The following is a 14,497-nucleotide window of genomic DNA, read 5'->3' on the forward strand; positions in this document are numbered from 1 at the left end:
TGAGAAACTTTGACTTTCATGGTAAGTATGTAGTGTTTAATATGATGCCTTTTTTGAAAAATGAGTACTATGTGATCACAGAGGAAGGAAACAAATTAACTAGAACCCTATCTGTGTTTTTTACTGGGTAACAGTATCCCAACAATTCAAATACAATTACTATTGTTTTCCAAAGTCAGTCGCCTGAAATGTAGAGCCAGAAGTTCTCTGGTTTTGAAATTAGAAAAGTATATGCTTAAAGGATTTGTGCTTTAATTAAAGGTTTTCAGGCAGCTGAGATTCTTGCATTATTTTTCAGAGCACTTACGAGTCAGTGTGGTACAGACAAGATGGTTGTCTTGAATTTTTTTAGAAAGCTGGAAATAAAAGTGAGAAAACAAACTTCTGATTATTATTTTTAATTTTACACAATTCATGTTTATATTCTCACTATTCAATATTTCATATAAAATCAAATACAGTATGCACTATTTTCAAATGAGACACAAATGCATATTGAACTTAATATTACAAGATAATACGAAGCTTTTAAAAATACCTTCAGCAAAATAAACTCCCATTCTGTCAATCCAAGTTAAAAAAATAGGATTAGAAATATACAATTTAAAAATAATCAGGATGAACAGTACTGATTAGTCAAGAAATTTTAGGTCTTGATAGTCTGTACATGAGTTTACACAAGACAAACAGTCTGCAAACCATTAATATAAAAAAACTGCAGCGCAACAAACTGGTGAACCTTTTTTTTTTTTTTTTTTTCCATTTTAATGCACGAGTCTCTACAAATCATAGTTTTAAATCAGCAGCACTTCCTCTATTGTCATACTGGGGCAAAAAGACAAGGTCTGGGTTAGCATCTGAGTTAAGTTACTGATGCTGTAATGGAAGCTAGCAATTTGACCCAAGGTAGTACAGCTTTTGAGTTTGTTGCATACTTTTGAATAAGAGATCAAGTGACAATCCATTTGTCATGTATTTGAAAGAGGAGAGATAATTTCTAAGGAAAAACTCCTAATTGATGACAGCAGAAATAACTTCCTTAAGCTGCTTTGTGGTACAACAGTGATGCAGCTGCTGCCACGCATTCCATTTTGGCACATAATACTTCAGAATTCAAAAAACCTTTAAAAACTAAGGACTCCCTCACCCGTGCCCACTCTTCATTCTTGTATTTAAGACAGCTGTGGTATGGTATAATAAAAATGCTAGACAAAGTACTAAAAAATCAGAAGAACAAACTAAGCAGTACAATTAGATGGGGCACAGTGAGGTAATGAGTTAGTTTTCCATATAAGGCTGCTTGGAAAGTTCAAATGTAAAATCCCTTTGACATATATGTGTTTCTCACGAAGATACTGAGTGGTGGAAGGGGTATCCCGAAACACATTCATGCCAAACATGCAGTTTTGGTTTAGCTAGAGTTGTTATTGTGTGTGTTTGTGCACTTGTTTTATGCAAGCGCTAATGGCTCTGCTGGTTACTTTAAAAAAGGCAAATTCCAATTTGGAAGAGGTGTGAAATAGACCAATTATTTTTGGGTTAAAAACAAAGCTGCTAAAAGAGGAAGCGTGGCTGAGAGAAGGGCAAAACCAAACAGAGCAAATACTACTAAATCTTTCTTGTTTTGACTCTCACCCTCTGACCTCCTTTCTGCCTTCCAAGATAAGAATTTTCTTCAAAAATAAACACAGATTCATATTTGCACAGTATACCTACTATTGTACTTCAGCTTTTTGGCAAGTGGCTTACTTAAAAAAAACTCTAAAACAAAAAAAAACCCCAAATACCCCAAGAAATTTTAATCACTGTATGGGGGTGAATTCTGTCCCTCTTTTTTAGGTGCTTTTTACCTAGAAGAAAATGGTGTTGAGGATTAAGATTATGAAGAAAACAAAGGATATTGGGGGTCTGAGCCTCAACAGTCCTTTGTTTTGCACCATGCAAGCCCCTTCTGTTTTCTTTGTATTCATATTGTCCAATTTTTGCTATCCAAACACGGATGCTACCTGTAAGCTTACTTACACTTCACATCCTGCTTCCCCTCCAACTCATGATGCTCTTGACACAGAATGTTTTCAAGCCAATATGTGGTTATTCATACTGGCATTCAAAAATCACCAGCCTAACAGAAAGGTTTATTTTAATTTAAAAGGATGTAGATTGAAACCAGTCACTGAATCTGCCCATTTACATTCATAAAAAGAAAATTCTCCCCCTTGCAGAGGTTACCTGTATCTTAAAAAAACCTGCAGTTATTGCATTTCAGATCTCTCCATTTCTTCTACTTTCTACTGCAGGAGTCACTAAATCAACAGATAACTGTATTGTATTTAAGGCTATGTGGTAACAGTCGTCATCTGAGGGATATGCAGCTATAAACTTCGGTTGGCAAACAAGGGTACATCACTGCAAAGTTGGCTTTGAGATTTCATCATGTGAGAAGTGGTAGGGAACAAACGCTGCCAGTGTTAGCAGACAGTCTTGTAGTGGATCAAAATTTCAGTCTCGGACAGATTCCCCTAAAAATCAGACTGCTTTTTAGCAGAGGTAAGCTGTAGTTTTTCAAGTGTTCATTAGATGTTAAAAACTACCTGCCCTGAGTTCCACTACCAAGCTCAGTTGTACAGCAAGCTTATTTTCCCTTTTTTGTGTGCTGCGCTCATTTTGTGTCTCAAAGCTAAAAAACAGTGACATCCACATATTATCAAGTGTACCAATAAAACCTGGGGAAAATTCTCACCTTTTAGATACGCTAATCTGAAGTTTCACTTAAAAGACTTAAGATAGGAAAAGAAAGAGCAATGACATTTCAATATGACAGCATGGCTTTAAATGGTAAGCTCTTTTTCCTCCCCTTTAAAATCCTACCAGATTTAAAGCAATTGCAACTAGTTAAAAGAGCCATTGGTTGTGAACAAATAAAAATCTATTACTATTGAAAATTAATTAATTGCTTAGAGTTAGTTTTTTTAAAAAATAAACAAACCACACAACCTTTGAAAATAAAGCACTCTTTGGTGGATAATAGTTATTTTGTGTACTCAATACTGTGGCTTTATAAAAAACTTCATACAAAATAATAAAGAATAGCCAATTAACAAAGGAGAGTACCAATACTAGAAGAAAAAAGCTTTTGTGGTTTATTTTCAATCTCAAGTAGAGACTTGAGCCCAGTCTGAATGGACAACACAGATTTATATATTTAAAAGCTCCCACCACCTTTTAATTGCTGGTAGTCAGCAGCTAAGTGATTGCCATCACACTTTATACACATGCATCATACATACTAGCAAGCCCTCTTTATAATAGAGAGCTTAAGTATTTACACCTGAGTCTAAATGTACACAGATTTTGTTGGTTTTGTTTGAGGAAGTGTTAGCACATAAGGAAAGTGTCTACCAGGCATATTGACAGTTCATTTTATTCTAAAAGTATGGAAGAGATTCTTCTGTTTCACTTTTGCTGAAAAATGGAAGCAAAGTAATCTTCCTCGAATTGCATCAAGTCCCCTTTAGTCACATCCCCTTCATTCCTGAATATCCTCTTCAACACTGGTTGCTTATTTGAAATTTAACGCAATACTGCTCTAGTCCTTGAGACGGATTGGATGCTGAAATAAAACATATTTGAGGAAAAAAGTTAAATACGCACTCAGTATGTACTTCAAGCAAACATTTCTGGCCAGTTAAAATGAGCAAATGATACTTCAAAGAAAGAAACAGAAGATAAAAGTCACTGCATTTAAGAACACAGCAATATTGGTTGTAAAGAAAGCACAGACTGGTCTGATCAGACAATAATGAAGAAAGGTTCCGTTCCATACAGAAAAGCAACAGAGGATTCAAAGTACCATAATTTCATTAAGCGCATTTGCTGTAAAGCATTCCTTTTCCTTCTCTCCCTCTGAGGTATCAGACTGTAGGAAAAGTAGAAAGAATAGTAAAGAAACATTAATTTTTTTAAAGCTAGATTTAGATTACAAATAGACAAGCTCTGAAACGTTGCAGGTAGTTTTCGGTGTTTGAACAAGGGTGCAGAAAGCTGCTTTATAATTCCCAGCAAAGCAAAAGCATAGGAGATTTTTAAAGTGTACTTCTTTTTGTTAGTTTTTGTGATATACCTCTCTGGTTAAAAGAAGTAAAGGAATCTATACAATAGTTTTCATATGTTTTCCCCCATACTCCCAGTTATTTTTGTGTAATAACCTGACCTGCACTCCCTTAAGCCCATCTACCTGCCAAAATTCCTTCGCCACTCAAGATTTCATTTCTAATCAACTACTTACTATATACATAATCCTAATTCTGTTGTGTGTGGTAACAAGGAAAAGGCTGTTTCATTTCTGTCTTGCTATGATTCAGTGGTTTTGGATCTGATGAATCTACCTTGTGAAAATACAAACACGAACTTCTCAGTAATTGGCAAATTTACAAGGAAGATGTCTTAACTAGAGAAACAAGGGCATCCACAGAAAAAGACTATGGATAATGCTCTAGTAATGCAATTTCTTGCAGTCAACAACAGTCTTATTTCAAACACAAGATATAATGTATTACATCCACCTGTACTTGTCTTTTGAAGGTGGCAGCTGACATAAGATGTTCCGCAAAATAAAGACAGTGAATGTTATGAATAGGATTGAAATTCCCTAAATTCTCTTTGCAAAGCCAGAATAAAGTGTTTTAGCTGTAAACGTCTGCTTTGGCTGAAAAATCATTCTGGGGGCATTCTATCATTGTGTCTCCAACAGTCTGAAGGATGAAATGGCAAATTAATTACTCAGCTCTGTGGATTAGACTGCATTAGGATGGGTCACAAATGTGATTAATCTACAGTAAGAATTGACTAAAATGACCTAAAGTGTCAATAAATTAGATGAACACAAAAATACTGCAAGATGTTTCCACTGGAACGTATCAGACAAGAAAATGAAAGAATAAGGGTACATAGTAATGTCAGAAGTTCAGAGAAGGCAAGAAGACCTTGACAAAGAGAGATGTTGGTTAGGGCATGAACTCAGTTTTGTAATAATAATTATAATACTCTACCCTGCAATCCACTTGATCTGGAATAGGTCAATCCATTGGAGCACTATGAGGTAATGCAAACTGCACAGACTTCAAGAAATTAAAATAAACTTTAAAGAGATTAAAAGACAAAGGGATGCTTAAAAAAATAAAAAGAGAGTAAGGTTTTGCCAAATGCTACAGGAAAAATAAAAGGACACCTACAAGATTAACAACAAGGTCCTGCATTCTAAGTCCATGAAATTGTGCAGTCATACCAAAATACCCTTTAGAGGGACCAGCATCCAATTAGCCTTCTCAGATGACAAGATAAAGAACTCCAGAACTGTGACATAACTATTTAGGACCAAGCATAAAGTGACTGAAATTCTTTGACCTCAAAAGTTAGAAGAAAAGAAACAGTATATGGAATGAAATATTTGGGGTAGAAGTTCTAGAAAATCCATTAAAATATGAAATAGTTTATGAAGTTTGAGATCAACCTGATCCTTGGTCCTCGGAGTCATAAATCTGGCACTATACCTAAAGGATTCCTTTCAAAATAACTGAAATCTTGTATGAACTCTACTTTAGGGATGTTGTTTCCTCCTAAGGATAGGTATTCTCATCTCACATAACACAAGCTCAACTTGGAGGTGTGTTTTCCAGGAACTGAAAATGTCCAATTACACGTGTGCATGTATACAGTGACCAAGGAGCTTAAAACTGGGAGAGGCATGAAGAATAAAAAAACCAGCAGGCAGAATCCCATCATTCTGTTTGGACCAAAACTGACATGGTGAAAATGATGCAAAATGAAGGAAAAAAACAACCAAAGAGCAAAACCCTGAGAAATACTTCAGATTTTTAATAAAACATGCATTTCAGGAAAAAGAGATTGTTTAATATATTGTTATACAAATCAAAGTGTAATTCATATAGCCACTGCTAAAAATTCTTTGACTAGATTTTACTGCAGTCTACTATTAATGACTATTTCCATTGCCTGACAGAGTGAATTCTTCATAACTTCTGTTACCTTTGAGGTAACAGGATGAGGAAGGGGAAACAAAAGCTCCGCGGGGAAAAAGCTGCACAAGAACTTGGGAATTTTCAGCAATACTTGTAAGTCAAGCTACATAACTACTTTTTATGTTATTTGCCACCTTTTGCTCTTCCCAACAAAAGCATGTCTCTTCAGCACCTGATAGACCTATTCAAAAGTTTTTCACTATAAGCACAAGACAAATTCTGGGCAATTGTAACCACTGGAAATTGTTTTAAGCTACACTCCCAGGCTCATCTTTGATAATGACCCAGAGAGCTGCCACAGAGGGGCATGAACACATGCACACACAAAGAAACAGAGTACTAGTGTGGTCATATGCCAAAAGGCACTTTCACTCTTGCATAAATCCATCCCAATTTAAAATTTCATTAAGCTTTACCAAACAGGTTCAGTTCAAATTATCAGTCATACTCTCAATACAAAATCTCATACCAGTATACACATGCATTTTACACACTTCACCTCTCCACTGCTACTGCATTTCACCTGTCCATCAAACTCCTCTTAGTTTTGACTGCATGTACTGACTCATAACTGACAATGCTGTGAACAACTTTCCCGCCTCTGTCTCCAGGTGGAGGTTTGGTAAATAAAGGCTTTTTTTGTTACCAAAATCTGTCACTTTCAGTAATTCTGACTGACATTAGGAATTACAATGTAAAATTCTCAAAGTTGAAAGACTGAGCAACATAAGCAAATGATATAAGATTTAAGGTTCCAGATATTCTCAGTACATGACATGAACCATAAAATTGTTTCTCATTTCCCATTGCTAGGAGGAGGGGTTGAACTGTGGCAAAAACTCCTGTCAGCAATGGATACGCCAGCTCAAAGTATTTTAAAGAACAGTTACTGTATCTGTAAAGAGCGTAACTCTCACCTTTTTAAACTGTTCTTTCTTGCAGCAGACCTGGTAGTTCTTTTAGTAATGTCTGTACTGTCAGAAATGCTAGGTTCAGAGGTTTTATTTTTCTGAACACTGGACTGCAGAATTACTCTGAAAAGAGTAGGAAAAAAGAAAGATTATATAACTTGAAAGTTTCTAAGAAAACCCTGAAAAGAGGATATTACAATTACAGCAGAGCTAACAAGTATCAGCTGGCTTTTCACAAATCATTCTGAAAAGCAAACTGTTCTGCCTGAAACACATCCTTCTCTTTATAACAAAACACATCCTTCTCTTTATAACATCCTTGTTAAAACTATGTTAATGCAAGTTGTTTTATTAGTATAGCAGTTTGGTTTGTTGGTTTTTGGTTGGTTTTTTCCTTTCAAAGCATGGATTAAATTAATGGTTTTGAATTTCCTGTTAGGTTTTTGGAAGACAAAAAGCTAAGAAATTGTATTTTAAATTACTGCAACAAAACAACAAAAAAAGATAAAATCTGAAGTACACAACAAAAACATACATTATTTTCCAGACTGACACAGAAAGGAATTCAGAAAAAAAACCCCAAGTAATTAAATTTGTGAAGATCAAAGCTAAATCTCCTGCAATTAACCATAAAATATTCCCTTCAAATACAATAGGCTAGGAAAATCATTGCATATGTTGGTATTTTGTGCTTACAGGGAATTATTACACCATGCTCAAAACTCAGCTTTATGTGCTGGTTGTGCTCAACCTAAACAGGCAGATAAATCCTAGTGTTGCTTACATCAGTAACAAAAGAACTCCAGACTGTGAAATGCAAACAACTATTTTTTAGCCACCAGCCAACTGGTTTGTAGGGAGACCATGTCTTCTGTATTCCTAAATACTTGTACTCAAATTATGATACTATGGAGACAAAAAGTGACAACTGGTCAATGGAGTCCACAGATATCTATTTACTGCATCATTTTAAATGTCTATTCCTTAGTCATTCCATCTGTCCAAGTTTCCAACTATAAAACTATGCATCATTTTAGAGATTCAGAGCTAAGAGTAACTTCGCTATTACTGGTTTTTTCCTCCTGCTATTATTATCCTCTAATTTTCAGTGGCTTCACTAGGTCTATCTGTGTCAGCAGATAATATTAGACTGGAAATCAAAACCTTCACTAAGTTGTATATACTGCAGACTGGTCGATTAATACTCTGAAGAAACTGTTTTCAAGGAATCCTAGGTACGAACATAAAATGTAACTTTTGGAGCAAAAGTGGACAGACGTACATGGGAGAAAATATGAATATTTTCATACTCATGTAACACATTCACCAAAACCAGAAATGCTAAGAAACCCCTATGCTTTCACTATTTTATATGGGTTAGATACCAGAATTAGAATATGCACTGGAGATAACACAATTTCATCCAAAATAAATTCTTTACAGCAGTAAAACTGATCGGCAACCTTATTTACCACATACTTATAGATTGTTTAGCAAAGAGATGACCTCAGAACCACAAAGTTCAAGTATTTTAAATTTCTACTTGAACAGATCTCTCTTAGTATTTCAGACTTGGAAAATCTTGTCACTTGATTTGCAAAGGTCCAAACCAAACAGTCTTCTCTTCCTCCGAGATAAGATACAAGACTGTAATGGCGAGTACTATCAAAGTGCAAAACAAATTCTACTGTAGACACAACACATTCAAATTCAGAGGAATCAGTTATTGAAGAGGCTGAAAACAAAAACCAGATACCTTCAACATCATATCATGCTTCTGTGGAGAACACAAATTCTTCTAACAAAAATGTTTTCCTTGGATGCCCAAGGTGAAAAGGTTCAAAACCTGGAAGTTCGCTTTGTAATTTCCATTGTGCTTGTAAACCATTTCTAACAAGTTCTAATATTAAAACTTGAAATTCTCTTTTCAGTGCCACAGTTGTCATAGAACATGAACAAATTTGGGCTACTGCACTTCCAACTAAGCTTTAAAAATTACACCAGTGGTGAAAAAACACTTGCATTGTACTTTTTATCTGTGCCACTAGCAACTTCCAGGACTGAACGGAAAGGTACAAAGCTGGATTAACCCCGTAACATTTAGTCACTGAAACATAAGCATGACCAAACCATGGCACATGCTGGTTTAATAGTGCTCATGCAGGCAGAAATACAGAAAAATCACGTTTTCTCCTTGAATATATACATACAGTATCTCTCTGTATAAATTGCATGTAATATACATATAAAAGAAAGCAACAGTTATTGGAACGTGATCTAATGGTTATAATCTTTCTCTTCTAGGTGTCCATCCCTTCCAGACACCAGAAGTTTAGAAAACAGGTCCGTATACATGGCTTAAACCCGTATGGTTATCGAATATGAACTGCAACACTATGAAGTGTTAAGATATCATCTTGCACAAACACTTAAATATTCATCTTTTCAACATAAGTCCTTACTTCCCACAGAATTCCATTTTATCTGTTCAAAAAAGAAGAAAAGAGAAGAGGTTCTAAATTGAAATGTGACTCATAAAATTGCACCTTAAAACCAAACCAACCGCATCATCCTCTTAAGATTGCTGTATCTACCAAAGGGTAGGAAGAGAAGGAGCTGGCTTACGGGATCAGCTCAGAGCCAGCTGTGAGCATGGTAGATCCTTTAACATCATCTGCTCCTCAGCAGATAGGTCATTTTTACATCTTAGCGATACACAACTTCACATGGCTACCCAAGAGTAAAGGTTAACTGAAATCCCTGTGAACAAAACATTTGCTGAATGATCAGATATGTTTAAATCAGACTAAAATTGTAGACTTCCAAGGCTGATAGCACCTCAAGGAAAACACACAAGGTCCAATTTACACCATCAACTGACACTGCGTTACAACTAAATGCTAAGAGTTCCCTTCAGGCCCAACAACTGTCGGCTTAGAGCAGTAGCAGTGTTTTCAGAGCTTTTATTAGAATGCTTCTGCATACATGTTTAAAGTAAGAGAAGAAACTATCTTTAATGTATGGAATGTTGATTTAATACAATTACACTAGCAGCCTCACTTGATAGCAGGTTTGACAGATAGGTTTTATAACGGACATGAGATGAGACCACAGTAGAGCAAATCCTCCCAAAATCCCAGCACCAAAAAAAATTCCCAAACTACATTAGAGAACGGTAAGATTGTCAGGACACCTACCTTACTACTTTGTAACTGTTCATTTAGAATAGCATGTCATGCTGTACATAACAACCAACTTCCAGAAACACCAGCAGAAAGCACATCTGATGTACACAATGGTTTTCTAACTCAATGAAATATGATTAAAAAAAAAAAAGGCAGAAATTTTCCTGAACACAGGCTACAGGATGCTATAATAGCCACACTACTAAAATAGATAATCTGTATATCCTAAGAATTTTTCACCTCCAGTTAATCTGTAATGGAAGCATCACTTGGTAGTTCTGAACCTAACATAGTCCCCAAACACCACACTAGTTTATACACTACTTTCTTATTCAAGCTAATATATTGATGTTTACACAAATCAAAACCTCCCTAAATGGAACAAAATTTGGGTGAGTAGTACCATCTTTTAAACAGTTCACAACTTCTTTTTCCACCATTTAACTCAGAGCAGGGTGGGGGGACAGGTACACCACCAGGACACAAAAGCCCTGTGCTGGTTTTGGCTGGGATAGAGCTAATTTTCTTCATCGTGGCTAGTATGGGGCTAAGTTTTAGATTTGTGCTGAAAACAGTGTTGCTAACATAGAGATGCTTTTGTTGAGCAGTGCTTGCACAGAGCCAAGGACTTTTCTGCTTCTCACACCACCCCACCAGCAAGGATGCTGGGGGTGCACAAGGAGTTGGGAAGGGACACAGCTGGGACAGCTGATCCCAACTCACCAAAGGGATATTCCATATGATATAATGTCATGCTCACCATATAAACCTGGGGGAAGAGGAAGGAAGGGGGGGGACGTTCAGAGTGATGGCGTTTGTCTTCCCAAGACACCGTTAGGCATGATGGAGCCCTGCTGCCCTGGAGATGGCTGAACACCTGCCTGCCCATGGGAAGTGGGGAATGAATTCCTTGTCTTGCTTTGCTTGCGTGTGCAGCTTTTGCTTTACTTATTAAACTGTCTTTATCTCAATCCATGAGTTTTCTCACTTTCACTCTTCACATTCTCTCCCCCATCCCACCAGGGGGAGAGTGAGCAACCAGCTGTGTGGGGCTGAGCTGCTGACTGAGGCAAAACCATGACAAGCCCAAACCCCACAACCCAAGACAAAATCCACAAAACTTGAAATGCCAGCAAGGTAATACATCTTGGAGAGAAATCAATCCTCCACACAACAAGCTTTTTAAAAAGAAAAATGATTACAGTATCCTAGAGAGGGATGAGGGGAAGAGAGGTTACATAGGAGCATGTCTTCTCTGACCTGCAATGGGCGTTTCATTCTTGTCAAGGCTACCTGCTTTATGAGGTCTGTCAAATACAATATTGCTGTCTCCTTCATCACCTCATGATTTTTAGGATAATAGGCCTGAGACCTCTACCATTGTTCCAAGTCATCAGTAGGCAACAAGTGACTGATAGTCTTCAGTCTACAGGGCTCCAGCCAACAGGACTGCCAGGCTAGCCCAGAGAGATTCATGATCCTGATTGATACTTTGATCTCTTACAACACAAGAGACACTAGCTGCATCACGGAGAGAATGTTAGTCCAGCATTTAAGAAAAGCTTAAGTGTCTTCTCTTCCCAGACATAAACCAACAGTGTATGACTCTCAATCCTGGATATGAGGCAGCAGCACCAGTAGCCAATTGCTTGCATTGTGACACATTTACCCACATCAAACAATCTTTTCTCTTTCCCTCTAGCAAGGGAATTTTTAGACATAACACAGAAACCGTAAGAGAAAGAAAGGATGATAGTTGAGTGAAATTGATCTTACAGTACAGGAAAACAAAGGACAGATTGTTTCATTTTTTTTTAACCTGTGTTTTAAGTTTAGCTTTTTAGTCTGTTTAGAAATCTGAGGTCTGACTTCTGGAAAAAACTGAGACAAGAAATACTGCTACATTCAGTGTAAAACTTTGAAAACAAGCCTCTCATTTAAGTATGTTCTTTGACAAAGTTAGGTACCAATGGAAAAAAAAGAAACAGCTAAAGTGTTCTTTATGGGTTTTTTTCCTCCAAAAGAATAGATTAAGATGACCTTCGCTAAGGCTAACAGGATAACTAAGTTGTCCACAAGTCCTCCTGTTCTCGTTAGTTATTAGGTCATTTACTTCAGCAGAAAGAGTCCCATGCTTTTTAAAAGTGCAGACAAAAAGTTGCAAGGCCAAAGGTAAGAAGGATAGACACTCTTAATCTTAATGTTCTGCCAGGAGAGAATGCCTTTTCTTTCTTACTACTCTGGTGTGAAACACTTTCTGACCTATTTTTTCCTCTGAGGGCACCAAAGGTTCAAGCATTCAACCAAAGTAATCATTTCGCTTTGAGGGTGGTGATGGTAGAGTAGTGCCAGGGAGACATGGTAGCAAGCAAAAAGTTTCTGTTCACACTTCCTGGCAGTTCTGCGCGCTGCTGTTTGTTTGGCTGAAAGATGGAAGTTGTCATTTGATGAAAACATTGCATCTTTTCAGTGGAAGTGAGGCACAGCAATCACTGCAGCCACTCTGACAAAAGCAGAATGGAGAAAAAGTGAAAACCGTACTCAAGGAACTAATGTTTTTAATGCTCTACTCAGCTCCTGAATCCAAGTAACACAAAGAAGGGATTTAACTAGTCTCGTAAAGCTCTATAAAAATAATTGAGAACAAAAGAAGATGAAACCAGATTGACTGGGTAAACAACTGAGCCTTGACCTAATACTGCAACCTGCCTCATTTTCTGTTAAGGTAAAAAGGAAAAAAGAAGTCCCATTTTACTGCCTCTTATGGCATACACTGCTATAATCTCTTACTAAAAGCAAAGACCTACTGACATTTCTAACAAATTCTAATTCCTGGCCTTTCATGTGAGTAAAATCATCCTTTGGGAAACTAAACTCCTTTGCAAGTTCATGAATTTCAAAGTAAAACTGGAGCTAACATCTTCATTTGCAATATGCAAAGCACAGGATCATATTTTAAAGCAGTACTTTTTCCTTTTTACAAATACAGTTTTGCTTATTTGCAGGAGCATGCAGAGAAGAAAGGCTTCAAAATTATAAATTATCCTAATTATAAAAGCCCTGCAAGCCAGCCATAACCATTACTCAGTTATTCCAAATAACATACAAAAAACACAACCAAGCCAGAGCAGTGAGGTTTACTCTTGCAACAAAGCCAGTAAGAAACATGACATGAAAACATGCATTTATGAGACATACTAGACAGAAAGCGTGAGCTATTGTAGAGAAATGGAATGGGACACTTACACAGTGGCTCTCTCTCAGGGGGTCCTGATGGTTACTATGTTCTTAAACCATCTAGACAGAATAGCAGGCTGGGCAGAAGGGAGCCACATACAATCCACCAGATGACAATGCTACACAGTGTAGACACCAGCATAGCTAGGACCCATCTAAAAAGGGGTTGGAGGGGGAGGAAAAGATGAACAAAAATTCAAAAGCAAAAGCTATTGGTGCACCTTAGCTTGTTTCGAGTTCTTCAAAAGCATATTGCTCTATAACATTTACCAAGCATTTTCTTACTTTCTGTGACTGTAACAATCCATGCAACCATAAATTGCCAAATGTAGTATCCACGTGTTGCTGGAATCAAAGCAAATTTTCTGAAATCCTCACTAAAGTTGTCTATTGCAAAGAAAGTCCGTATCACTCTTTTGAAAATAAGTGCATTCTGGAGCAGTACATCTCTGACCACTTGCTGCCATCTCTTACGCAGTTTCATCAGCCTGTATTCATACATCCTACTCCACAATGATATGTTTTAATACTAACATTAGATCAGAGACAGATCAGTTTGTAGGAACAAACAATTTACATAAACACCCAGATGACAGGGTATATTACCTTCCTGTGTTCAAAGTAGCAAAATCTAATTCATAATCCTTTGCCAAAGGTGCAGAATATTGCTAATTAGAACATATACAAAGTATCCATTCATCAAAGCATATAGTTTATACAACCAACTTCAATAAACATTAACAAATATTATACACAAATCCCTTGTGACTTAAACATAAGCAATGCCTCTAGCTCTCTGTAAATGTCCCAGCTTATGGTGCTCTTATTTTGCATATTTTTTTTTTCTGTGAAATAAAACTGCATAGAGAATTTAGAAGCTTCTTTTTGCTTGCTTAGATAAAATTAATCAATTTCACTGCAAGATTATTTTTAACTGTCTGAACTAAAAGGGAGAAAGACTGACACCTCTTCTACTAGGGAAGACTTCTGACTCAGGTAGGGCAGTTAAATATTCTTAGCAATATTTTGGTTTAATAATAGTACCACAAAGAATGTAAGAAGTTATACATTAATTTTTCACCAAATTATTTCAGTACAAGCTGCACTCCATACAAGTAACTCAGGG

The 14,497-nt window shown here is 36.7% G+C and overlaps 1 protein-coding gene across 6 annotated transcripts in view; it reads right to left on the reverse strand.

Moving 5' to 3' along the window:
- Positions 1 to 382: 382 nt before the first annotated feature.
- The window catches only part of CDC14B (cell division cycle 14B), a 46,892-nt gene continuing 32,777 nt past the window's right edge, over positions 383 to 14,497 (reverse strand). For 2 of the 6 annotated variants that reach the window (XM_054809671.1, XM_054809670.1), the window contains exons 13-14: positions 6,956 to 7,072; positions 383 to 3,610 (exon numbers count right to left, since the gene is read on the reverse strand). In XM_054809671.1, the coding sequence (XP_054665646.1) occupies positions 3,571 to 3,610; positions 6,956 to 7,072 (157 nt within the window). In that variant the 3' untranslated portion in view covers positions 383 to 3,570. Of the gene's footprint in view, positions 3,611 to 3,850; positions 3,917 to 6,955; positions 7,073 to 13,380; positions 13,527 to 14,497 lie in introns of all 6 variants that reach the window. The other 4 variants (XR_008574649.1, XR_008574648.1, XM_054809672.1 and 1 more) reach the window with 4 other exon arrangements.

The sequence above is a fragment of the Grus americana genome, chromosome Z (genome assembly GCF_028858705.1).
Source record: "Grus americana isolate bGruAme1 chromosome Z, bGruAme1.mat, whole genome shotgun sequence".
Taxonomy (NCBI): Eukaryota; Metazoa; Chordata; class Aves; order Gruiformes; family Gruidae; genus Grus; species Grus americana.